The sequence below is a fragment of the Hevea brasiliensis genome, chromosome 12 (assembly GCF_030052815.1).
Source record: "Hevea brasiliensis isolate MT/VB/25A 57/8 chromosome 12, ASM3005281v1, whole genome shotgun sequence".
Classification (NCBI taxonomy): Eukaryota; Viridiplantae; Streptophyta; class Magnoliopsida; order Malpighiales; family Euphorbiaceae; genus Hevea; species Hevea brasiliensis.
The window spans coordinates 22445492-22473088 of record NC_079504.1 but is presented as its reverse complement, the minus strand read 5'-3'; the positions used below and the strand labels follow the sequence as shown (position 1 = coordinate 22473088).

At 29.7% G+C, this 27597-nt stretch overlaps 1 protein-coding gene across 1 annotated transcript; it reads right to left on the bottom strand.

Moving 5' to 3' along the window:
* Positions 1 to 16271: 16271 nt before the first annotated feature.
* Positions 16272 to 19607, bottom strand: LOC110631588 (wax ester synthase/diacylglycerol acyltransferase 11-like). Its single transcript, XM_058130531.1, has 7 exons — positions 19384 to 19607; positions 18681 to 19256; positions 18531 to 18606; positions 18132 to 18244; positions 17810 to 18028; positions 16557 to 16679; positions 16272 to 16465 (listed from the first exon to the last, which is right to left on the bottom strand). Exons 1-7 carry the CDS (start codon positions 19594 to 19596, stop codon positions 16277 to 16279), a joined length of 1509 nt encoding a protein of 502 aa, XP_057986514.1. The 5' UTR covers positions 19597 to 19607; the 3' UTR covers positions 16272 to 16276.
* Positions 19608 to 27597: the final 7990 nt, after the last annotated feature.

The window sequence follows — 27597 nt, the reverse complement described above, 5'->3', positions numbered from 1 at the left end:
TCTATTAGCCCCTAAGGTAGTCAAAACAGACATCTTAGAGTTAGGTTATGGTGGAATTTTAAAATAGATTCAAAATAGAAAAGAACAAATAGTTTAATTCTATTCTGCACATTAGAATGATTGTCAAAAGAAATACTCTACCATCAAAAAAGAGATTCTTCCAATGTCATGTGCATACAAAAATTTCAAAGTGATTAATTAAATTAAAAATTTTTTGCTTAGAATTGATTGCAAATCAGCCAAAGAAGTTTTGCAAAAAGATGTTCAAAATCTTGCATCAAAACAAAGTTTTGTACGATGACAAGCAATTTTAAGTATTTTTCATTTTGAAATTGAATTTATAAAAGGAGATACAAATTCCATCCCAGACTTTCTAACCAGAGAGTTTCTCCAAAACAGGCCAATGCCCAGAAAGAAAAATACCAAGGCTGAAGCCTCATCCTCTACAAAATCAAATCCTACAAAACCAGCCATCTCTTCTGCAAAGCCTATACAAACTTGGGCAGACATAGCCAAAGCAGAAGAGGAAGAAGATCATACAAAATATATTGAGTCTTAGGCTCCAGAAACTGATAGCCAGATTCAGAAATGGATAGAATCACTATCCAAATCTCCTGAAGTTCTTTAAGCCTTACAAAACATTACCTAGAAAGGTAAATCCACAAAACCCATTTCCAAAACCCTTGAGAAAGGAGAATCTTCCTCCCAAAAAACCCTTTCTCAAAATATTTCTCAAGCAGATGAGATTTTACAAATCGAATTCCACAGTCTTTCCCAACTGAATTCTTCTCAAATAATTTTGTCCCAGACAAAATTAAAAAAGAAGTCTTCACAATGGATTATAAAAACGCATTTTCAAAATGTTTTGATTATAGAGGATGAATTTGTACACCAAGATGCCTCTATGGTAATTTTAAAAGCTTTTCCAAAAGGATGGCATTACAAACCATGGGATCTTACCAAGACCCAATCCTACTAGCAGGCAATCCTTAAATTCACTGGCTCAGCAAAATTCAAACATTTTTACTTAAAAGAAAATCATGCTGATTCGGCTTATTCAACTTGCCACATCCAAAAAGTCCTTAATCCTTTTGATTGGGGGCAAGAACTTACAAAATCAAAAATCTTCCTATTATCATTTCAAAGCAAGATTGACCATTGCCAATATTTCAATTACTGGGATTACCAACAGGCATGGTACAATACGTTTCTCATACAAAACCATAAGAATAGTCATTCATGGTTGTTCTATTTCCAAAAAAAATTTGATCCTTCCAAAACCCCTTCATGGTTTACTCAGTGGTGGAAGTATTTTGGTGCACTACCTAAAGTTCTTACACCAGAAATCTTAGAGAGTTTTCAAAACCCATTACAAACCCTCACCAAAGAGAAAAGGTTTCCGCTTCTTCTCTTGTTTTCTTCAAAATTATTTTTACCTTGGGTTCTCATCTGTTTTTTCAAATTTTAACCCCAAGATGGATTGAACTCTATTACCAGAAGATTCAAGGTCAAATGGTGGGACTCATTCAATGTCCCCGAAGCAATTACAAATCAAGGAATAAAAAGATTAGCTTAAGGGAAAAAAACCTCTTGCCACAAAATCCAGTACAAAACCAGTTGTTTTTTGCTCAACAATCACATGCTATGGCTAGATTGGCGGGAGCTAAAAATGATGAAGAATATTTTGCAATAATACAACAATTATTGTAAAACAGAGCAAATTTCTCTACAGCTAATTCTGATTTGGAACCCATAATCAATTTGGGGGATGATGATGAAGAAGGTTGTGGTACCTCCTCACAGGCACCAAATCTTTTGTAAAAAAAAAAAAAAATTTAAAGACCGACAAAAAGAAGTTATGGTGGCAAAATTATCCATTTACTTTTTAATTTTGTTTCATTATTGCTTTTATTTTTACCCTTATAATTTTGTACTTTTACTTTTCTTTCTTACAAAAAATCTGACAGGATACTGTTTACCTATCATTGTTCACTTTCACTGTACACATGTAAAGACAACAGGAAGAACTGTTCAAGCACTGTTCGAGCACTGTTCACCCGACAAGAATAACTGTTCAGACACTGTTCAAGAACTGTTCACACGTGAAAAAGTTAACTGACAGACACTGTTCAAGATTCCAAAAAGTATAAAACTGCCCCTAGTCACTTCTATATAAGGGGGTACCTATCTAAGGCAAAATCAAGCTTCTTCAATACAAGCTTCTTCAACCCAAGCTTCAAGCCTCTTCCTCTTCCAATTCTCTCAAATCCGAAATCGAAGAAGACTATGAAGAAAGCTCACCTGAGGCATTGAAGGAAGGAAGAAGGTCGTCCATCCCTACCCTACCTCTGCCTCACTTACAAAACCTACAAACCTACAAACACTGTAACTTCCTTGTAGTAGATCTTAGGAAACTCATGCGCTGAGCAACCTTTGTACGTCCTACCCGACATTACATCTCCAAAACCTCTGTACAAATCTTACCAAATTTATAATATTTTAAAGTAAGTTTTTTTCAATTTCTTTTACAAAATTTTAAATTTATTTTGCATGCATATGGTCGGTTCAACCGCCTATCTTGCATAAATATACGTATACATATTCATAACGGACAGGCTCTGTCGCCTATTGAATATATACATGTATATTCATATTTAAATTTCACGTCTAATTTTATTTATGATAAGTATATATATTCATAACGGACTGGCTCTGCCGCCTATTGAATATATATATTTAATCTTTAATTTACAAATTTAATTTTTCATTTATGAAGATTTCATTTTCTTGTGCATTTTGTTTATTTCTTTAGTTATTTATATATTGTTCAAGATTTAGATTTGGTTTCTTCCTTGTTAGCTCATCCCCCTTTCGATCCTGGTGCATCCTTGGTATCAGAGCCTTGGGAGGAAAAGGTTCTATTTAAGGTTCGGATTCACATTTAAGCATTTTTTAGAGGTTGGTAAGATGATCTTAAGGTGATAAGACAACTTCTTTAGAGGTGTAAACAGGCCTGGGTTGTAAGTCCCGTCTTTGTAGTCGAGAGGGCGTGTTTAGGGCAGTGATTCCTTTGGCGATTACCTCACTTAACTCAAAAGATCAACCTAGAAAAATTCTTTAAGTATGAATCCAATTTTTTGTAGGACAGTTTCTTCTTCAAACTCTTCTACCTCGTCCTCCGAGTCGGGAAAGATAGTTAATAGTGAAGAAATAATAATCGAAGATTTTGAAAAATGTATAGATAATTGGGAAATTCCAAAAGTACAAAAGGATCAAATCTATCAAACTACAAAACTTAATTTTTTCAAAACTGATTTCACAATCAAAACTGAAAAAAGAGATCTTTAGATTACAAAACCTTTTGAGATGATTTCTCTTCTGTCTCAAAAATCCTTACAAAACACCGTAAAAAACTGTACAAATACATCCACATAGGTTTAGTCTAAGTTGGAATTAAACCGCTTACAAAAGAAAGATTGAACACTTCGATCCTAGCAGTTCTTAGAGATACTAGGTTCATAAACTTCCAAGACTCCTTGCTTAGTTAAGTCGAGTCTAGCTTGCATAGTGGACCAATCTCATTTGATTGCTATCTAAATTTTACTGTTTCATTGAACGACAGTAATATTACAAAATCCCTTGTCTTACAAATCAAAACTCACAATTACAAAATGCTTGATGGATCTATTCCTCTCGCACTAATTTACAAAATCCATTACAAAGCTATGATTTCTGCTTTTGCTACAAAACATAAGTTTCAGAGTAAAAAAGGAGAAACTTTGCTTTTACAAACTAATCTTACAAAATCCAACACTGGAATCCCTAGATCTATCCAGTGGAAGGACATATCCCTGCCAGAAGAATGGGTCTTAAAAGGTGCAGTAAAACCATAATCTTCAAAAATGGTTGAGACAAACATTTAACTAAGGCAAATAACCCAGTATAATAATGGAAGAGTTAGCCTTAGCTTTAATAAAAGCCTTAGGTTTTCAGATGATTCTTCAACGTCCAGTACTATAGACATAGGAAGAGTATCTTGTATACCTTCTGTCATTAGTTTTCCTGTTATAAAACCAACTAGACTACAAAATATTCAGCTTAGGTATTCTACCTCAGACTTACCTAGCTCTTCTAGGTTTTCTACTTCAAAAATACTTAGATCCACTTTACAAAATGTAGATTACTCCACAAATGTTCCATATCTAGTTTATACAAATTTACAAAACTAGTCTGTTCAGGTTGAAACCCAAATAAAGTCAGAACCCATTTCACCTACTTTTTCAGCCATTACCAAAAATGTAAACCATGAACTTAATATGCTTGAAAAAGAATTTAAAATAGATAAACAATATTTGCATGATGATTTTTATTCTGCAAAAAATCATAAAAAGCAAATATGGTTTTTCAAACATTTCAATAATCTAAGGAAAGAAATTCAAAAAGAATATTATGATTTTCTATATGAATATAAAGTTCATATTCTTTTCTTTGAATGGTTTGAAATGTATGCCGATTATCATGACATTCCATATCCATTTTCAAAAATTTCTAAAAAATCTACAAAGTCAACAACCCCAGTTCCAAAACCTTCTCAAAATCCAAAACCTTCTCAGATTTTAAAACCTAAATAACAGGAGTCAGAAGATAATCAATTAAAGTTCATTGTGGCTCTAAAAGATCTTCTAAAGAAAGCAGAAGAAAAACTATCTATTAATCCTGTTACTGTTAAAATTAAAACTCCTCACAAAAAGAATTCAAACCAACAGGTTTTAAAGGAATAAAACCCTCAAGAAACCTTTGAATTACAAAAGAAACCTCTTCCAAAATCAATCCCAGAATTACAAACAGAAAGTAAATTCAAAATCTATGAATCCACTAACAATAATAAATCATTACAAAAAGAAGAACTAGTCATTCAAAATTTGAGTACTAATTCTTCAACTTCCTCTTCAAACTCCAACCAGGAGTCCAAAGAAAACATGCCTTTACAAAAAGATGGATTAGTTACTAATTCATCCTATCCAGATTCTGAAATTGAATCTGAAGAAAATACAAAAAATGTCAACATGCTTTTAAAAAATCAAGAATTAGTCTTAGATGTTTTAAAGCATGAAGAAAATCCTGAAGATCAGAAAAAATTACAAAACCCTCCAGTCCAATGCCTCCAAAGAGAAATAAAAATCACTAAAAAAGAGCTTAAACAGCTTAAAGAGAAAAAAGCACAGGACTCAAAAGCAATCCAGCTTTTATTTTCAAAATCCCAGGAAGAATTCAAGAAAAATAAAGAAAATAGTTTGGAAACTCAAAAACCTCCAAAAGATTTTCTTTTTATCCTCAACCAGATTACTTCCAGAAAATACTTAATCCAAATTGCCATTGTTTTTTCAAAAGATTTCAAAATTAATACAATTGCCTTATTTGAGATATATATATATATATATAATAATAATAATAAATATTTTGCATACATATTGCACATACATAATTATATAGCACGTTCACACACACATTATGTATCATTTAGAAATTGTACATATTGCATACAAATAGATTTCTTCCACTTAGTTAATACATTTTTCATTTTTAGGAACCATGCATTCATGCAATAAAATTTTTGCCAAATCCCTTTAGTAATATACAATTGCTTATGAGAGTGAATTGACTTATCTTTAGTTGAGTTTGTGGATTGAAAGTTTTCTAAGAGGTGCAAAGTTTTAAAGTGTCTATCCTTTGCCTATATCTTCTTAGCCAAAAAGCCACCCAACTAGTCATTTAGAGATAGAAGTGTTTAGAGGGAGTTATAGGATAAAAGTTAGTCAAGTGATGTCTCACCAATTCTAGAACAAATTTTTTAAACCTTTCGAGGTGAAATACTAGCTTGTACTTGAAAAGAGAGATGATTAGGCATTCTTTGATTTAAATCTTTTCATTTTAAATCTTTGGCCTTTTTCCCAATTAAAATTAACCTTTATAAATCCCTTTGAGCCTTTATATTCCTAATTTTTCTTGAAACCCTTATTGCTACCTAGCCAATGAACCAAACACTAACCCCTTTTTATGAGAATAATTATTTATAATATTAGGTACACTAAAATAATAATAATAATAATAATAATAATAATAATAATAATAATAATAATAATAATAATAATAAAAGGGAGAAGAAATGCTTATCATGCAGTAAAAATGCAAGTATGTATGTACTTTTCATTGTTACTATTCAAATTGAAAGAAAATCCACCCAAAGTAATTAAAGAAAATGAGTTTGGGGTGGTATTTTTAGAGACAATTATCAAGAGAAGATAGAAGATACAAGCTTAAAGTATCAAAGTGTCCCTCCATTTTATATATTTTGTAAAATATGCTAGCACTTGAAAATTCTCATTCTGTATTTCTCTCCTCTTTATATCTATAAAAAAAAAGAAAGGAAAAGAAAAATTATAAAAAAAGAGAGAAAAAGAAAAAAAAAGAGAGGAAAGAAAAAAAAATAAATAAGAAGTGTACTTTATGTTTTCAAGATTGAAAATATTATTATGCTTTGAATCCTTTTTTCCCCTTTTTCTTCTTAACCTCATTTTGAACCCCATAGCCCCATTACATCCCTAAAAAGACCTTTGATCTCTTGATAGTACTTGCTACATTAGTGGAGATAGGGGTGGGAAGTTTGCATATGGGATTGGACCTTATTCATACATCAATCAAATTTCACCATTCTATAAAGAGGCACTTTGATTATTGATTGTTCTAAAGTTCTTTTTGAGCATGACTTTCTCTTTGGATTGGTTGGTTTGAGAATTTTGGATAATAATTGACTTGATGGCTAAGCGGTGAAAGCTTGGATAAGCATTAGATTCTTTGCATCTTGAAGGATGGGTATATGGATTGTCAGTTATGGCTAACAGTATGTTAAGTTACTTTAATAGGTGATTTTCATAGCTCTTTGGACAAGGCACCCCTAAAATTGCATTATATTTTAAAGTTTGCTTGAGGACAAGTAAAGATTTGAGTTTGGAAATATTTGATACATGCATTTTGCATAGTCATTTAGGTTAAATTTCATGGCCATTTCATTTATTTGTTAATCACTTTTAGCTAATTTTATTAGTTATTTAGATAATTTTCCATAATTATCAATTTTTGGGTTAATTTATAATTTGCTTTATTTTGTAGGTAAAAATGGAGTTTGGGAGAGACTAAAAAAGTAATTGTGCCAGTGAGGAGTGATTCTCAGAGCTAAAAATATCAAAATAAAGCTTGAAAGTTGAAGAATGCAAAATTGCCAAAGTCTGCATAACCTGTTGCACAAGTTGTGTAGTTTCTGCATAGGAAGAAGAAGCAATTTGTGAGCCTACCGAAACCTGCATAACTTACCGCATAACTTATGCAGTCTCACGCCCTGCTTATGCAGCTTCACGGAGGGAAAAACTACTTTGGCCGAAACTTGCATAACTTGCTGCATAAGTTATGCAGTTCCACTCCTCACTTATGCAGCATCATGGAAAGAGCACCCAAACCTACCGAAATTTGCACAACCAGCTACATAACTTATGTAGTTTCACGGAGGACTCCAAAGCATGAAAAATCTGCACAACCAGCTTGCATAACTTATGCAACATTATGAGAAGCACCTGGAACTACCAAATTTGCATAGGAAGTTTGCACAACTTGTGAAATTCTTCATAATGAGCTGGTAGAAAGATTTTCACACATGAATCTCTACCTCAAACACACCATTTTTAGGGTTACTTGTCAGAAGAATATAAATAGTGTCCTTATGTCATTTTGGCTATAAGAAGAAAGAACAATAAAGTGGAGAGAGGTAGAGAAAACATCATAAAACAGAGCAAGGGGGTGCCACTTCCCTTTTTCTGGATCAAATTTGGATTCTTCTTCTTTTCTTCACCATTTTCTGCCTTTCTTGTATTGGGTTTCTTAGTTCTTAGTATATTTTCAAGTTCTATTTCCATATTTACTCAGAATCTCTCGTAATAATTAAGGATAGTGAGTAGTTTTTCATAGATTCTGGAGTTGGAATGTAATATTTAAGATATTTTATGGATTTTGATTGGGTAATCCATATTTTGTGGTTTTTATAAGGTTTTATCCATTTCTTTTGTGCTTAATTACATGCTTAGTGTAGGATCCCATTAAGTATTGTTCTTAATCCATGGTTGAAGCACTGAAAGGAGAAAACCCTGTGATAGATAATCAAGAAATTAGACTTAATTAACTTAGATCTAGAAATAGATTATAGATTAAGAGAATTTACAGATTAATTAAAGAACTTAATGGGTTTTGATTAATTTTAACTCCATGAAAGTAAGATTAAGTTAATTAAGGCACTCTTTATCTCACTCAAAAGGGTATTCAAATGATTTAAGAATTGATCTCCTTAAAACTCATAATTTCCATAAGAATGGATAACCAATTTAAAATCCCAAAATAACTTGAATAAGAATTCCCAAACTTCAGAATCGCCCTTTTATCATTGTTAATTGTTAATTAAATTTAATTGTTTGTCATTTTAATTCTTGTCATATTTCAATTTGCTCATTTTAATTTACTACTAATTTAGTTGAATCTTCATATTGGTAATTAGATTGTGTCACACCTTACTTCTCTGTAAGGCATAACATGATTCCGTAGTATACCTAATAAATTACCGAACTTTGCCCATCAATAATCCATTAAATATACTACAATGGATTTTAAGCAAATCCAATTAATTTTATATTGTAAAGTAATGTTAAAGCACTATTTAAAAACCTTTAATTGAAGTTTAAATTATGAGTTAAAATTTTGGTCAATTTTATTTTTCATAATTTTTATAGAAATTTCGGCTGAATGCTGGCTGTAATTTAAAAAAACAGTTCTTCCAAAACCTGAAAAGAAAACACTTCCAATACAAAATTCTCAATCTCAACTTCGATAGGCCTCAATTCAACACAATCTCAATACATTTTCTATATTCATCAATTTCATTTAATATATTCGATATAAATACAAAAGTCTAAATTTTACAGGAAAGAAAGCAAAAGTAATATCATTACAAATTTTACTGTACAACTGCTCAATTAGTACAAAAGATACATATGAACAAAAGTATTTACATCAACTAATTGATAAGGGTATAAAAAATATACCCGTACAAAAAGATCCTCAAACTGTACTCCCCTGTCACTGTAGCAGCTCACTCTGCTGCTTTATCCTTTTCTTTATCTGCGACAGCAAATAAAAGCTATCGCTGAGTAATTGTACTCAGTGGTATAAAACTAAAAAAAATTTAGCTCATTATAAAGCATAATAAATCAAAACATAACAAATCAAAATTTTCATATCCAAAGAAGTGCTTTCCAAAATCTCAAGTTAACATGAATCATTTATTTCAAACCACATTTTACAAATCACAAAGTAAAAGTGTTGTCAAGAACACACAGTTTAGACCATGACACAAAATTTCACGATCAATGCCTTGTTGTACACCACGATAAAGCAAATCACCTCACTAACCGTTATTAATGAGAGAAGGGCTAGCTAGCTAATGAGTACTCATATAGTCTTACCCCACTAACCGTTATTAATGGAAGACATAAGCAATTTTTAATTGCCAAACCCCAAATAGCCATTACTACTGGGGATTTTCGAATGGGACTGTCATGCTAACTGTGGTTTAAAAACTAATTCATAAAAATTCCATTCAAATAATTGCATTTCAATTCACTTAACACAAATCATTTAAGAATTTACCCTTATAACGTTGGCAACACACAATTCATAAAGTTCAAAGAGAAAATCACAATTGTCACCAACACATTCAAACTTATAATTCATTCAAAATAATTTACAGTATTAAAATCAATTGAATAAAATTAGTTGTATACAAACCTCTAGTGAGTCGCCTCCTTGCCTTGACTCACTCTTTCCTTGTCCTTTCCGGTCTCTTTTTCTACTGAAACACAAAATCACAGTGTTTCAATGCCTATCTAAATTATTTCTAATAGAAATTTCAATAATTGAATTTTTCACTTTACTTTATTTTACTTTGAAGGTCCCATAAATTGAATTATTTGTGTTTTTTATTATGGTGGTTACTATGTATTTGACCAGTTGATCAAAATGTTGACTTTTTCATACTAAATAGGTTTGTTAATTCTAATTACTCACACATACCACATTTTGGGTCATATTTTTGTTGGTATTGATTGCCAAACTCAATTCAAGGTTTTCCGAGGAGAATTGGCAAATTTTCAGTTTTGGGTCACTTACTTCTACTATTCCATTGGACCCTCTACAATGAGAATTTGGCTGACTTCCCTTCATCAAAGTTGTTCCTTAGTGTCCTAGCTTTAATTCTCCTTTTGAATTACTCCATTTAGAGTTTTGTAGCTTAAGTTATGGCTATTTAACCATAACTGGTTGGATTGACCAAAGTCCAGATTTTTGGGCAAGTTTTATGTTCTGGCAGATTTGGTGACCCAACTTTGGGTGGTAAATTGACTAGGTTATGGATAGCATTCGAGTTTTTGCTCTTCATAAAAGTTGTTTTACTATGTCATAGCTTTCTAATGGTTTAAAAATCAGGTCATTTGGACCTTTCTACACCAAGTTATAACCATTTGAACAATTATTGTTTATATAGTCAATTTTGTACAGGGGCAGTGTGTGAAATCCGGATTTAACCTAATTTTACACCCACTTATAGTCAGTTTTAGGGCAAGGTTTCTACATGAAAATTGTAGCTTTGGGTCTTAATTTTCATTTCTAATTGACCTCACATCAATTGGAGCAACAGAATTGCAATTATGGCCATTTAAGACCATAGTCAGGTTGTCCAGATTTGGACATTACATACACATACTTCAATTCAATTCTAAGCATTCAATTTCACCACAAATCACACCAATTGACCAATTTAAACATCAATCAGATCAATTTGTACCAATTCACCAAATCCCCAAAATTTTCCCCAAATTTTCAATGGTCAAAACCCCAATTCACTAATAGTTACATTTCATGCCAATTCAAGTATACCAACAATCTCTATTTACTTACCTAAGCTCAATTACATGTGCAATTTCATTTAATTCCATCAAGTCCTAATTCCCTTGTTGACCGAATTTCTTACCCATCAATTTTCGCAAAATTTTCTTTATTTTCTTCATAATTCTCATGCATCTCAACTAAGTTTCAATTAATCTTTCAAGAATTTAAACAAATTCATACATACCTCAATTTGTGGATTTTCTACTTCTTCAAATCTCCTTCCTTTCCTCTTCTTTTTGTTGCCAATCACCTTACCAAGGTCCAAAAACAAAGTTTACTTAAAGGAGTTAGGGAAATTATGGCTAAATTAGGGTTTACAAGAGCTTGGAGTAAGCTCCCATGGTGGAAGTTTTGAGAGAAATATGAGAGAGAGAGTGGGGCGGCATGTTGATGAGGAAGAAGACCAAAATGAATTTTAATTTTTCTCTTATTTTTACAATATTTATCCCTAATTTTATGATTTAAAAATTATAAATTATTATTGCATCATGCTTGCTTAAGCATGATGTCATAATTCCACTTTAATTTTGACTTTTCTTTTCCTTTTTCATTTCTCCTTTCCTTTTCTTCACCTCTTCTCTTTAAATTAAATTTTTAATATTTTAATTTCCTATATTTTATTGGACAATTATGTCAAAAGTCACCTCTAAGGGTGAATTGACCAAATTGCCTCTTACCGGTCTGATCGGTTTCTCCAATAGCATTTAATTGCTTCCGAAACTCTGGTTCAATTTTTCGAATTGGTTTTTGATTCTTCTCTGGGGTTTTCATAATATTCTTAGCTTCACAATAATTCTTAGGCCTGCAGTGTCATAATGTCTCATAAGGGTTTTGACTGACCTCGCAGTCACTTCCCGGTACGGTCACCCATCACTGTGGCCTTGGCTCATTTAATCTTTCATGCTTTGTTTTTCTTATTTGTCTTTTACTTTCAGGTAATTACTATTAATTTTTATTCCAGACTTTTCTAGGTGATACAGACATAGTTCTAGACACCCTAATTGTCCGGACAGACACTGGTCATCGAAACAGTAGAATGTATATGACTATGCATGTAGGGGTGTTACAGATTGCTAATTTTGCATATATAGATTTCACACCTCAAATTCTATCAATCTATCACTTGAATTTCAAAATTATCTTGAATTAGTCAATTTTTATATCAAAAATTTAATCATTAATATAACTCTTCGAAGAAATGATATCTTTTCTATACTACTTGTACGACTCGTGTACTTGCAGTTGGGCCACATCACTTTGGCTGGTTCAAGGGTGCTTTGATCTTTACTTGTGTGGATAAGCTAGAGGGCCAATAATTGGTGGTCTCCACTCCTCGGATTAGGTGTTTGGATGTGATTCTGTGTCTAAGGGGTAAAATCCCTAATCTTTAACTTGTTATTTTTAGGACTTTTATTTCTTAATGGCAATTAGGCATGTTAGCAATTGAAACATAATTTGTTATGACCAAATTATGTGTTTTTCAATAGCATAAGTGGTTTGCATAATATATGAAACCTTAGGTATGAAAATTTTCAAAATTTCTAACTTTGCACGCTTAGGTGTATTTTTCTCTCATTGGTTTGTAATAAGATTGTAAAGTCCTTAGCATGACTTGAAGTTAAATTCATCAATGGAAGTGTTCAAGTTAATATTTAAAGTATTTAAATATAACCTTGATTAATTAATTATAAGGTAAGAAATTTTAATTTGATTAAAATAACTTAGGGAATCTTGGAAGAGAGAAAATTAATAGTTAATTAGTATTTTATATAATACTAATTAATTAAGGTTTCAATTCCCTAAATTATCTTAACTTGACAAGTGGCCAAATGAAAATTAGAAAACATATCTAATTAGTGAATTAGATGTAGACACTTGTAAAGTCAATAATCATTAGTGGTCAACCACTAATTGACTAAAGGGAATTAAAATATCTCTAAGAGTTAGAGATAAGAAGAAGACCTAAGATTAAGTTGTTAATCCTCTTCATCTTCTTCTCCACTCTTCTCTCAAGCGAGGCTTTTCACCCTTCTTCCTTGTGATCAATTCAAGAGAAATGTGAAGTTGTCACTCCTGAATTAAAACCAACAAAGAACCCTAGAGTTCATCTTTGTGCAAGCTTGGTCAAGGTAAGGAGAGAAAGCACAAAGAAGTTTCAGTTGAGTCTTGGTGCTTTGATCATCTTGTTCGTGTGGACAGACTAGAGAATTGACTTTTAACAATCTACTCTCCTCACATAAGGTGTTGAATGTGATTCTGAGCTTAAACGGGTAAAACCCTTAATCTCTTTTTGTAATTTTAAGGTTTAAGTTTCCTAATGGCAAATAGGTCTTTTAGCAATTGAGTTACAAGTATTGCAACTAAAATATATGATCATCTCAAATTATAAATCACTTCCTTTTAAAAAGTAGTTAATTCATATATAAGTTTTCTAATACCTCAATATTTAATGTATATTTTTATTAATAAATATATCATTAATCAATTATAGTTTAATAAATTATGTCAAAAACCATATTAGTCTTTTTATATTTAATTTGAAATAAGTCAGTTTTTCAAATTTAATTATATCAACAAAATAGTTATTTCATTTAAATTTAATTTAATTTATCATTAATTATAGATTAAATAATTAAAATACCTTTAATTATATTTTTAATTTCAAATAATTACATTCCTAAATTAAAATTTGTTATTAAAATAATTTTTATTTAGATTTTATATTTAAATAATTGCAAATTTAATTTTATATATATAACAAAATGACCTTTAGAGTACAAAAGTCAAGCACATCAAAATTGATCTTCTCAAGAATGTCAAGAAGTAAAGCTTGACTTAAATTGCCTCACAAGTGTATCATGTGGATTTTATTTTCATAAAATTATTTTTAATTTAAATCTCTAAATGAATTTAACAATGTGTGTGTGCACACGTGTATTATAAAATTATGTTAATGATAAAATTTTTAATTAATTATAATATATAGAATTTTTTTAATTAATTGACATATACTAATAAAGTGATACTATATGTGTATGTACGTGTGCCTTTAGTAATTTTTAGAATATAATTATTAAAATCTTTATACTTTGAATATAAAAAAGAGTTTTTAAAAATAAATTTTTAAATGTTATATATATATATATATATATATATATATATATATATATATATATATATATATATATATATATATATATTTAATTTTTATATTTAAAACATATTTATTATTTTTAATTAGAATAAAATTAAAAAAATGGAAGAACATGACAAATAAAATTATTTAATATTAAAACTATTATTTTTTAATATTTATTATTCAAAAATAAAATAAAATTTTAATTTTTTATAAAAAAGTCTATTTTGACTTTTTTAGTTCCGACTGAAGGTACATAAATTTATTTAATTTTTTTTTTAGGAATAATTGTATAATGAAGCACGATTCTATATAAACAGTTTATAGAGAATGATAAACTAATTAAATATAAACAAATATTAAAAACAGCTGAATAGGTTTTTTTTTTTTTAACTCATTACTATGCAGTTATTATTTTTTGAGGTCCATTTATATACATTTCTCTACACTTTATTGGCTTACTATAAAATTATGGTTTTATTTTGTAATTTCTCCATAAAGACTATGAACAAGACAAGTCAATTAGTTTAGCTAGCACAGGAGAGCAGCATGATTGACATGTTTTGAGCATCAAACTAAAATAAGAATATAATATAATTTCATTAATAAATTTTAATTTACCGATGTTGCGAAATTATAAATTTAAGCCTCAGTTATATCTATATATTTATATATAAAAGTGGAAAGGTGAAATTTCTCAAAATATTTTTTTATTATTTAAAAAAAAAAATATTCTAAACGTATTTATAGTGATAAATAAATGATTTATTATCAATAATTATATATCAATGATAAAACTCTGTCACTAATCTAAATTCTTAATCCTAATAATTTTTAGTGATAAAATCTAAATCAGTTATACTTTTAGTGATAACAGACTAATTCATACAATATCATCATTGCTAAAACTTTAATATTACGTAATTAATATAAATTAAAATTTTAATACTATTTTAATAATAATTTTACTCATATTATAATAATTCTTAATATAATAATTATATAATTTTAATTTTACAATATTCTTAATTGATTAAAATTATTTGTTATAAAAAATTAATAAAAGAAACCTTAAATATTGAATCGTACTTCTCTTAATTTATTTTTTAATTGATTTAGATATTTATAAATTTGTAATATTAAATTTTATTTTATTTTTGAGTAAAAATTTTTTTAAGTATATATATATATATAGTTGAAATAGTTGGCTCACATATTGTAATTAGGTTGGGGCACATAGAATAAGCTGCTTAATTTGAGTATTGGTCTTTCTTTTATCTTTATTTATATAGCCAAGTTGACATAATAAGACAAATAACAATTGGAAAATATTTTATTTAATTTCTCTATTTAATCTAATTGATCCAAATTTCAACTAACTAAATTTTTAATATTTTTGAAAATAATAATCAAATCAAATTTAAAAAAATTAAGTGCAATTAAAATTAAAAATATTTAGTTTATTATCAATTATAATAAATTAACTGAAATGTAAAATATACAATTTATATTATTAATTAATAAAATATTTATAAAATATATTTACAAGTATATTTTATTCATAAATATTAAAAAAAAAGTATTAATCGAATTGAAATGAAAATCGAATATTCTCTTTATAAAATAATTAAACTTTATCAATTTTATTCAATTATTTAGTCACAACTAAATGTGTCTTTTTACTTTACTCAAATTAGGGGATTCACATTGTTCTTACAGTCTAACTTAAGATTCATACCTTAATTTATAGGATGAAATCGTTATCATTAAATAAAAAGCAATTGAAGATACATAGGAGAAACTTTCAATCAGAGTTTGAATTGAGATTTTTAAATTAATTAATCACAGGTTAATTTTGAATAATGATATGCTTATTAATTTATCGACTGTCACATTTATTGTATTATATATATTAATAATAAAATGAATAAATAATCATTGGAAAATAATATTCCCTTTACAAGACACTATTTTGGATCAATATTTTATTTTATTTTATTTTATTAATAAAAAACACACAGGACAGGCAGAGACAACACATGCCCTTAATACAACTTGTTGCTTGTATATTTATTTAGCTATAAAAGGGAACCATTATCACATATTCGAGCGCTGCTTGTATAGCTGTGGATTTGCCTTTTTGCTAGTTATGGCAGCATTCTTCATGAGTTCAAGAGAATTTTGAAAATCATCACAGAGTCGATGCGGATCAGGAATTATGTCTTCATCGGCTGATAAGATAATTTTCATCTTGTTTGCATAACTCAATACGTGGATCATCAATGCCTGTAAAATAATAATATAATAATAATAATAATAATTTTCATCATGGAGAACAAAATCAAATCTGCTTAAAGAACAAGATAATGGTGCTTACATTAGGCTGTCCATAAACACTGACTGCTATGAAGTTGACAGGAAAGCCAAAGTAAGATATTTCTTCTGCTGGACCAGGCACATTTGAAAACCAAATTGTGGTTCGACTGGGAAGGCACGATATCTGCTCATAATTGGTAGAAAATAAAATAAGATAGAGGTTTGTTTAAAAATAAAAAAAAATCAATTGCTTTACAATTAATAACCAATAAAATTGAAAAAAAATTCAGTCAACAACTTAATTCTTAGATTAATTAATTAATTAATATAAATTATTTTCGGTGGCAAAATTTGATGATAATATTTGAAGGGTCCGAACAAATTTGTAAAATAATCTATTAACATTTTATTTATAATATATATATATATATATATATATATATATATATATATATACATATTTAAACTATAATTAATAAATTAAAATATTTTCATTCTTAACTATATATTACGCTTCAAAAATAATAATAAAGTTATTAATTTATTTTATTTTATTCATTAATTTTTTAAAAAATTTTATAAATTTTTTTTTTAATAAATAGTATTTAATTGTAATTTATATTTACTAATTGAATTTATAATTATTAATAAATATATTTTTGTATATTATATAAATATTAATATTTTAAATACAATTTTTAAAAAATTTAAAATTGATGGAGAGACATGACTTTTAGTCCAAAAGAAAAGAATTGAAAGTACAAGTGGGAGGCTCGGATTCAAACCCATGACTACTCACTTGCAAGCTAAGTTTGACAATTCGCTACCCTTTCACCCCCACACAAGTGGGTAGGATGTATTGGAAAAGCCTATCAGCTGGATTCTAATCAATGGCGTTCGTGCTAAATTTTTCATGAAGCTTTAATTAAATTAATAAAATCTCTTTTATCAGAAAAAAAAAATTACTTTAAGACAGTTGCAACTAACTTTTAAATTAAATAATTAATAATACTAATAATTTATATTATTAAAGTATTAAGTTAAATTGTCTTTTATTTTAATTTTTTGTTACAAAATCATAATATATTTAAATTAATTTTTAATTTGTTTTCACTGATCCATTGACTAGGCTGCATTTAAAAACCATGAATAATAATTATTGAAATTATCACCTAACTTTATTTTGTTCTTGTAATTCCAATTTGTCAAATTTAGATCGTGTACGATCTGCATAAAATCATTTAATTCAGATGAAAGTTGCACCTAAACATTAATATGAACAAAGAAAATAAAATAAGTGAGAAATACACCTACCTTGTTAGTAAAATATTTGGGGAAAAACCGAGCTAATTTAGCCATTAAATAAGTGAAGTTGGCTTCAAGAGTAGCTTTCTTTCTGTCCCCAGCAACCTTAGCGTCACGAACATAATCTAATGGATCATCACGTAAAGCAATTTTCAAGGGAAACAAAACATATCCAATATGATTGCCCCACCTTGCTTTACTATTCGTTCTCGTCATATCATCAAAATCCTATTTTCAATTTAATTATAGAATTTTTTATAGATATTAGTGAACAAATAATAATTATTGTTTGATAAAATTAAAGCATGGAGTTAAGAGTAACATCACTCACTTGGATGCCTGCAGATGGCCTTAGGTTCACGAAAAGAGCTGCTCTAAAACGAATGTTGTTGGGAAGATTATTGTTATTCCTTTCTCCTCCTTGATTATCTTTCTCATCATCACCTGCCATACAGCAATGTAATTAATATGCTTGTGGTAATGTAACCCTAATTAATGACACTTAATGATCAATTATAGAAAAAATTTATCCAAATTTGATTTATCATAAACTCAAAACACAAATATATGGGTGCTACTTATTTAACATGTGGATCCCACTATTATATATATTGTGTCTTAAATCTATGATAAATCCAATTTTGATAACAATTTTTCTGATCAATCTTGCCATTCTTACAGGCAAGTAAAATATTCATATGCAAGCTCTTAAATTCAAAGGTATACTTACCATACTTACCATACTTCCTATTGAGATAGGAAGACAAACCTGCTTGTGTGATTGCTACTATCACATCATTGATTGTCTATACAAACACAAATGGGAAAAACAATAATGAGTTTGCTGTGTTACCAAACTGGGTAAAGTTTTGCTACTTACTGTGCCCATGGCATTCTTCACAAGCTTCACATCATCCAAACTGATTGTTCTATGAACAAACCTTCTAGGAGTTGGTCCGAGCGGCAATGTACCTTTAAGAGGTGTTTTAGTGTCTTCCAAGAAGAAAAATGTCCCCAGAGATATCAGTGAATCAACAGTGGTATTCCAACACAGCAGCACCCAACACCATAGCTTGAGCAAAATTTGCCAATACGTTAAACCACCATAGTTACTAGGATTCCTTCTCCTTACACTTGGGATGGTTGGAAGTGCCTCAGGATCAGATGCTTTGCGGGTGCAAGAAAGTAAAAGAGACATGAGGGAGATGCCATCGCCAAGGGAATGGTGGATGCGAATAATGCCAGTAGATTCAGCTTCAGAGGTTTTAACGTTGAGAAGATGAACATCCCACAAAGGCATGGACATACTAATTGTGGTTTTACTGAGATTGGAAGCATAATCTTCCACAAACTTGTCAGGAAACTCCATGTTTGGATCAAGCACTGGAACCTTTACATGGTTATCCAAGTTTACCTCTGTTCTGACCCATCTCATCTCCCCATCATTTTCGACAACCTGCACATCAACAAAGTAGCCCAAAATTTATAAGTCAGTAGGTCCCTGAAAGAAGGGTTTCCATAATTATCAAATAATTTAAGAATTTTTTATATTAAATATATATGAAAAATATATTTTTTATTACCTGCAAACTAGAGAAACGAGGATGCTTAAGTAAAGAATGGCGCAAGCTGGCTTTAAAAGCAAGAGGGTTGATTGGGGTCTTAAACCCCATAATGATAATGATGTAGACGTTGGAGCGAGGTTGATGAAACATGCGAGCAATTGGACTCAAGGGTTGGCCGTCCTCGCTATCTTCCTTTGATACTCGAATTGGTCTAAGGCCTTCCATTTCCATAGTGTTGTGAGGAGGACAGAATCGTATTTGGACTTGCATTTGAAAAAAATTGTTTATATAAAGAATAAGAATTACTGTGCATGGTGCCCACTGAACAAGACCGTCGATGGAAAGGTAAATCAATGAGACTAGCTAGATGGATACCACGGAGGAAGTGGCGTGATTCACTTTTTGTTCTCTGAAGGGTCAAATTAAAATTAAAAAAATAGCAATATAATATAATATAATACCATATAATGAATAAATTTTAATTTAATAATAAAATAAAGTACATTTAGCTATAAGTATTATGGTTTAACGCTTTTATAATTAAGAATATAAGAAATTTTTTATTACAAGTCAGGACATGTATCATTAACATTTAAGTCACAAAATGTTTAATAATGTAAAAAAATATTAATGTGATCGTATGAGAAATTTTTATTTGTTTGAAATCAACGTACATAAAATGATTTTAATATGATAATTAATTATGAGAGAATCTACACGATACTCACTACAATTAATAGTTATGATAAAAACGTCATATGTATATTAATTTTATTATATAATTTGTCATTACACTCATTTTTTAAAGAAAAAAATTGAAAATAGCACATATAATTTTTTTTTTACGTCATTAAACATTATATCATTTAAGTACTAACAATGTAAAATCATAAAAATCCTGAGTTGTGATATAAATTTTTCAAACTCTCAATGATAAAAGCGCTAAACTATAACGTATCTGAGTGTACTTTAACCTTAACAATATTCTAAAATTATAAGTTTCAACCTCATTTATAATCTAATAAGTTGTGTATAAATATTACAATTTAGCCTTTGATATGTATCAAAAATTAAATAATTCCTCACTTTCATTTTCATTTTATATTTAAAAAATTATATATCTAATTTAATATTTCTGTAAATGGGTTTCCGAGAACAGATAGTGGGAGTGCTAAATACGTAAGAATCCGAGTTTCACCGTGCAAAAAAGGCACATTATTCGAGTTCAAGGCGGTTGAAAATGTACTTAAACTCATACCCATTTAAATATATTTAGAAATAGGTAAATTCTATATAATTAAATTCAGATAATTATCACACATAGTTAAAAAATATATTTATTGTATTATTATATTTTATTTTTTATAATTTATAAAAATATTATCTTTTATGATTAATGAGCTTTAATATATAATATTATACCATTTTTAAGATCGTTAAATTTTAAATTTAAATTTAAATTAAAAGTTAATTATATATATATGTGTGTACTATTTTTAAAACAGTGAATATAAATATATTATAATTTGTGTTTAGACGTAGGTTTAGGTGAACAAGGAACTAGAAGACGCTGTTTGGATTTGGGAGAAAATCAATTACGTCTGGGCGAGGCTAGATGCTTTGTAGGTTTATTATCCTTATGAGGTTTTCGGCCCATTGTTTCAATTTTTAACCCAACGTTTCCACTTTCTGTGGTCCGTCCATATATGAAAGCTGTGGGAAGCGCGTGCACGGTTCTTGACCCTGAATCAATTGAAATAAAAAATATATATATACTGTAGAGAATAAGTCATATTAAATTAAATTTACTTTTACAGAGGCGAGCTTCTGTGGGTTTGATTTGAAAAATTGAAAACGAAATTTTTATCAAATCAAATCAAATTGAGCAGAAACTAACCAAAATAAAATTTATAGCAAATAGAACTGAGCTAAATTGAAATTCGGAGAAAGTTAAATATAACTTTTTTTTTTCTTTAATTTGATTCAATTAGTTTGATTTGACTCAATTTTAGTTATATATACCTATTTATAACTCTAATTCAAGACATAATAATAATTAATTAAAAAAAATAAACTATTTAATTTTTTTTTTCTCAAATAATAAACTAAACTGAATAGAATGAATTTTTTAAAATTGAAAACCAAACCAAATCAAATTAAAGAAAAAAATGAATTTCTAAATTAAAAATGGTTCGATTGATTTTTTCAATTTAAACCGAATTCTATTTACCTACATGTGTGTGTATAATTATAGTTATGAACTATATATAGCCTAATATAATCTTTATATAATTCCTCTAGATTTTCTTAGATTTCTTTTTAGCTTTTTTTAATAATTTTAGTTATAAATGCATTAAATCAATCATATTTTGATATTTGCATATCATATAGTTATTTATATTAAGTTTTATAGTCGTTTTACCTTTTCTATAGATTAGTTTCAGTTAATTTCATTGGTATTTAATTAGTTTTTCATATTTATTAATTTTAGTTTAATTTGTGAATTTGTTCTTATTTTATAGGTTAAATGGTATTTTTGAAGATTTAGGAGTTAATTGCATATTTGAAAAATGAATTCCAAGCCCAAAGATTCCAAAAATGAAATGTAAAAATTATTGAATTTAAAGATTACCAAAAGTTACACAAGGAGTTGCACAGCTAGTGCAACCTGCATCCAGAAAAATAGAGAAGTTGTTGGTTTATGCTGAAAGTTGCATAGCCTCCTGCATAAGTGTGCAACAACTTATGCAAGAATATGGGAAACAATTATAAACCTGTTGAAAGTTGCACAGAATCCTACATAGCTTATGCAATTGCTTATGAAAATATTCAAAGATCAATTTCAAAGTTTCTAAAACTTGCACAACCTCTTACACAACTTGTGCAACCGCTTATGTAGAAAGCTAAAAAATTATCCACAGGTGTTGAAAGTTGCATAGCCTCTCGCATAGCCATGCAAATCCATCTTCAACTATCCTTCTTAGACCTGATTCTACACAAGATCCTGCACAAGATCCTACACAAACACATTCATAGCCATGCAACTTTACTGAATTTAGTTGATGCGGTAATTTTTACACGTGCAATGACTTCACATAAGACCTATTTTTAGCCTATTCTAGGGTTTTTATTAGAGGGTATATAAGCCATCTTATCTCATTTTTTCCACAAGAGGAAAGAAGGAAAAACTAAAAAAGAGCAAGAAAAGAAAAGAATTGAGGAAGGTGAGAAAGACGGGTTTCCTTCAAGCTTCCTTCATGGTCTAGTTGGGATTTTGGCTCATCTTCACTAGATTCTTCATGGTTACCAATCGTTTTTTCAGTTCTTAGCTTGATTTCATGTTTTATTCCTTCTTATACCTTGATTTTCTTGTATTGAATATGAATTGTGAGTAGTTTCTTAGATTCTAGAGTTGGGAATATAGTATTTGGGTGATTTTGTGATTTAAAATGGGTTAGTCCCAATTTAACGAAATTTATGAGGTTTAATCAATTTCTTGTGTATTTATTAAAGCGCTTAGTATAGGGTCTCATTAAGTTATATTCTTAATCTTTTATTGAATAACTGAAAGAAGAAAATCAAGTGATAGATAATTAAGAAATTTGATTTAATTAATTTAGATCTAGAAAATAGACTAAGAATTAAGATAATTTTATAGATTAATTAAAGTTCTTAATGGTTTTTAGTTGATCTAAATACCACGAAAGTAGGATTTTGTTAACTACAACACTCTTCGTTTCACTTAAAATAGATTTCAAAGGATTTTAGAATTGATCTTCTTAAAACCCATAAATTTCATAAATTGGGCTAACTAGAGAAATTCCCAAATCTCATTGTTACTTGAATTCCAATTTTAAGTGCTTTAGTTAATCTTGTTTTACCAATTTTCTTTAACAATATCTTGTTTACTTAATTCTAGTCATTTAATAAATTAGCTAGTTGTTTAAATTGAGTTTTGCATATTGTAACATAGTTTGTTTTACACCAAAAATTCAATTAAAATCACAACTCTTTATGAGAATGATATCTTTTTTTATATTATTTGAATGACTCGTGCACTTATGGCCAGTCCACATTATAGTTCTTAATTATGAGTATATTAACTATATATATGTGTGTGTGGCACAACTGATTTCATTATAACTGATTAAGTTATGCAAGAATGAATTATAAGATAAATGTGTCTTATTATCTTTGTAACACCCCTATGTTCGGTAGTGCGTTTTACTGTTCCAGTGACCAGTGTTGTCCGGACAGCTAGGATGCCTAGAACTACACTTCGATATGAGTGAGGAGACATAAAATAATGAAATACAAGAAGAGAAAATACAAGAAAAACAAAGGAAAAATAATAGCAAAGAAATATAACCAAGTTAAGTGAGCCGAGAAACCTAGCGATGGGTGACCGCACCGGGAAGTCACGGCGTGGACCGTTGACTAGCCCTGGACTGCGAGGAACCTTGGAAAATATTTTTAAGACTTAAAGAGACATCAATTGAAGTATAAATATCATTAGAAATATCAAAGAAAAATTAAATAATTAGTACAAAGAAAAGTGAGAAATCGAAAAACGGTCGAAAAATGGACAAAACCCGGTGTTACCGAAAAATCGGGAATGCAACCCGAACAGGGGCATTGTGGTCATTTGACATCCCGAGTTGTCTTTTGACCTAAATGTCCATTAAAAACACATGATATTACACTTGGAAAATATAATGAAAAATTAAATTAGGGGTACCTAATGTAAATTGCCAAAAGTGGAGTGTAATTTGGGTAATTAGCACTTAAATCATATTAAATTATTTTCCTAGCATGAGTGGAGCACTATGGGATTGAATAACCATTAAGTGGGCAGGTTACTTCCACTCACACTTCATCTTCAACCTTTCAAAACCACCATTGCCGAAATGAACTCCAACAAAACCTCCATGGCCGAAACTTGAAGGAACTTCATCATCTCCTCCATTCCACCTCCAAACACCAAAGTTGCTTCATTAATCTTGATCCCCACCTCACAAGGAAGAAGTAGATACCAAAATCAAATGAGTTTAGTGAAGATTTAACAAGCCTCATCAATAGGTAAGTTTGAGTTTTTGATTGTTGCTTTGTTAAAGTTTGTAAGGATGTTATGGGTGTTTGATTTATAGAGAAATTTTTGAAGTTTGATGTTTAAAGGGGGAAGTGTACTTTTGGCAGCCATGGAAACACCTTGAAGACAGTTTATTTTTGCTTGTAAATGGTGAATTAAAGGATTGATTAAACGTATATTGTATAGGAAATTGTTTGGGTGATGTATACTTAGTATATGTGAATGTGTATTGAAATTTGAATGCTTGAAAATTATGGGAATGTAATGCATGAAATGGAAGCCTGGTTTGGTGAACCATAAGGATATTATTTCATGTTTGGATTATGGAATATTAATGTTGAATTGTGTTGGTTGTTATGGCAGTTTGGGTATGTGTGTGATGGTGTGAGGTTGGACAAGTAAAAGTGTTATGGTTAGGTGATTGAATTATTGTAAATTTGGTTTGACAAATTCTGCACTTTATGGTGTATGTTGAATGTGATTGTAAGCTGCCAAAATTACCTATAATATGTTGTGAATTATGTTTAGATTATGGTACAACCAGAATTGGCTTGAATGTTGAGTTTGGTAAGTGTTAAAAGTGATCCTTGATGTGTATGAAAGAAATGCAATAAGGCAGTTTGTGTTTTGGGCCTAGAACTTTAAGTGTGTGGCTCCAATTGGTATGAGACCAATTGGAGGTGAAACTAGGCACAAAATGTGCCAACTTTCATGAAGGAAGCTTGCCAAAATTCTGCTTGCAAGGTAGCTTGAAAAATGACCAAATTCGGATTAAGTGCAAATAAGGCCTGAAAATTGACCATTTGGGCAGCAGCTAGTGTTTAGGCCATAACTCACTCAAAACAGGTCTAATTGACCTGAAATTTTGACCATGAATAGTTAAGACCTATATCTACAAGTCTTATGAAGACACAAAAGTCTAGAAATGACCATAAGCAAGTCAAACAGCTTGCACAAATTCGGATTCAAAAACTGGTCGAACCAAAATTGACCTAAAATGACCTAAAATGACCAATTTTGGTGCAATTTGACTAGCAATAGTAAAATGACCATAACTTGGTCTACATAACTCAGAATGACCTGAAATTTTGCCCTGCATGCAATAAGACATAGATCTACAAGTTTGTAGTTTTGACCAAAACCCGAAAACTGAGGGAACTAGGTCGTCCGGCTAGGTCAAACTAGTATCCCGGAATCCAGCAAATTATAAGAAAATGCAGTATACACGGAAATGAAATTGGTAACATGTACCAACCCTAAAAGACTATCGAATGTGACATATTAGTAATATTAAAACCTAATTTACCTAGAACGCATCGAGGGTCGATATATTAGGTTGATTAAGCAAATAATAGCATTCAGTAAATTACTTATCAAGCATTATCGTTAGAGACAATTTAATTTAGTACTGAAACACTTCAAATTGTGTTTTTTAGTTAGTAAAGACTCAGGGAAAGGGAAGGAAATACTGAGTCAAGGCCAGGAGACAGTTATCAGAGGTTTGTACACAACAGCTATTTCTTTTGAATTATTTTTAATTGAAATAAATTATGACTATTTGTATATTATTGTTTTAAATTGTGAAACTGTGAAAATTTGTTTGAATGATATTTGATGGATACTTATTGATTGAAAAGCACTGTAAATGGTTTAAAACCACAGCTATCATGTATATTGATTGTATTCCTTGCTAGCTTGTCTAGTGGGATGAATTGAATTCCCTCTCTGGCTGAAGTGTTGAGGTGTGTGCCTATTGACGACGAATAGAATGAGTACTCATATTTTTGCTAGCTAGCTATGTTATTCCTCATTAGCCATCGGCTTTTGGGATGAATTGAATACCTCATTAGCCATTGGCTTTTGGGATGAATTGAACTTTGGAACATGATTTTAAGCTGTGTGTGATTTATTGATACGTATTGTAAGATTTTGAAATGGAGTTTAAATTCTTATTGACATTCACTGTCTTCTGAATTTAACTATGTTTTGATTACTGAGATTTATTGTGATATTGTGTTAAATTCCTTATGACATTCATTATCTTGAATTTAACTATTGTTTTAAGTATCCACTATTTATATGATTTATGATTCGTGATTTAAAGTTGTATTTGGTTAATGTTGTGCACCACTGAGACATTGTCTCGTGATAGCTTTCATTCTTTGTCGCGAGTAGACAGACAGACGACAGCGGCAGACTAGGCTGCTAGTACATCCAGCGAGAGATTATCGGGTATAATGAGTATACCACACTTTGCATTTTGTACTGTAATGTATGACCACTGTATGTACATATTGTTCTTGGTTTTGAGCAGTTGTAAATTAAAATTATACATTAAAGTTGTAAAATAAATTATGAGTTATTTTGACTTGTAAAAATTGTATTATATTTCTTGTATCTCAGTCTTTGAAAAATTATTGTGGATTTGTGTTGAATTATGTTGGAGTTTGAGATTGAGAAAATATTGAAGTGCTTTCTACAGGTTTTTGAAGAACTGTTTTATCCAAATTACAGAGGGCACTCTACCAAAATTTTTACAGAAATTACTAATAGTCTAAATGTGTTAGCTAATTCACTTCAGTTCAAAAAGGTTTTTAACACCTGTAAATAGTGCTCACCACTGTAAAAGAAGTAAGAAAAGTTTTGAAAATCCCTTGTAGTGTATTTAATGGGTTATCAGTAGGCGAAGTTGGTAATTCATTAGGTATACTACGGGATCATGTTATGCCTTACAGAGGGGTAGGGTGTGACAATCTTTATTTTTATTGAAGAAAAATTAAATCATGGATTATAACCTATGTTCATGCAAAATACCTTAAGATCTCTATCATATTTATTTCACATAGTAAACCATATAATCATATATTTATAATAAACTATATAGATAAACTACAATCTAACTATGTACCTTATTTACAAAAATCAATTGCTTCACAAATGAATCAAAAGAGGGTCTTCCAAAGAGTCAAGTATAAAGCCAATATATAACCACCTATACATACCTTTATCTTTGTCTTTTTCTTGCCACAATCCAAATTGACTTTGCACACAATGTTTGTGTGTTTTTCTTTTATATCTATAATGAAGACAAAAACCTAGCTTTATATAAGTCACAGTACCTTTTGGCCAAACATTTACATCAC

What these genes read in the sequence shown, in the direction of transcription:
- LOC110631588 (XM_058130531.1), bottom strand. Translation starts at nt 19,596, where the DNA reads ATGGAAATGGAAGGCCTTAGACCAATTCGAGTATCAAAGGAAGATAGC. An exon ending in TGAAGAATGCCATGGGCACA is followed by an intron (nt 18,607 to 18,680) that starts GTAAGTAGCAAA and finishes GTGTTTGTATAG; the next exon opens with ACAATCAATGATGTGATAGT. An exon ending in GGCCATCTGCAGGCATCCAA is followed by an intron (nt 18,029 to 18,131) that starts GTGAGTGATGTT and finishes AATTGAAAATAG; the next exon opens with GATTTTGATGATATGACGAG.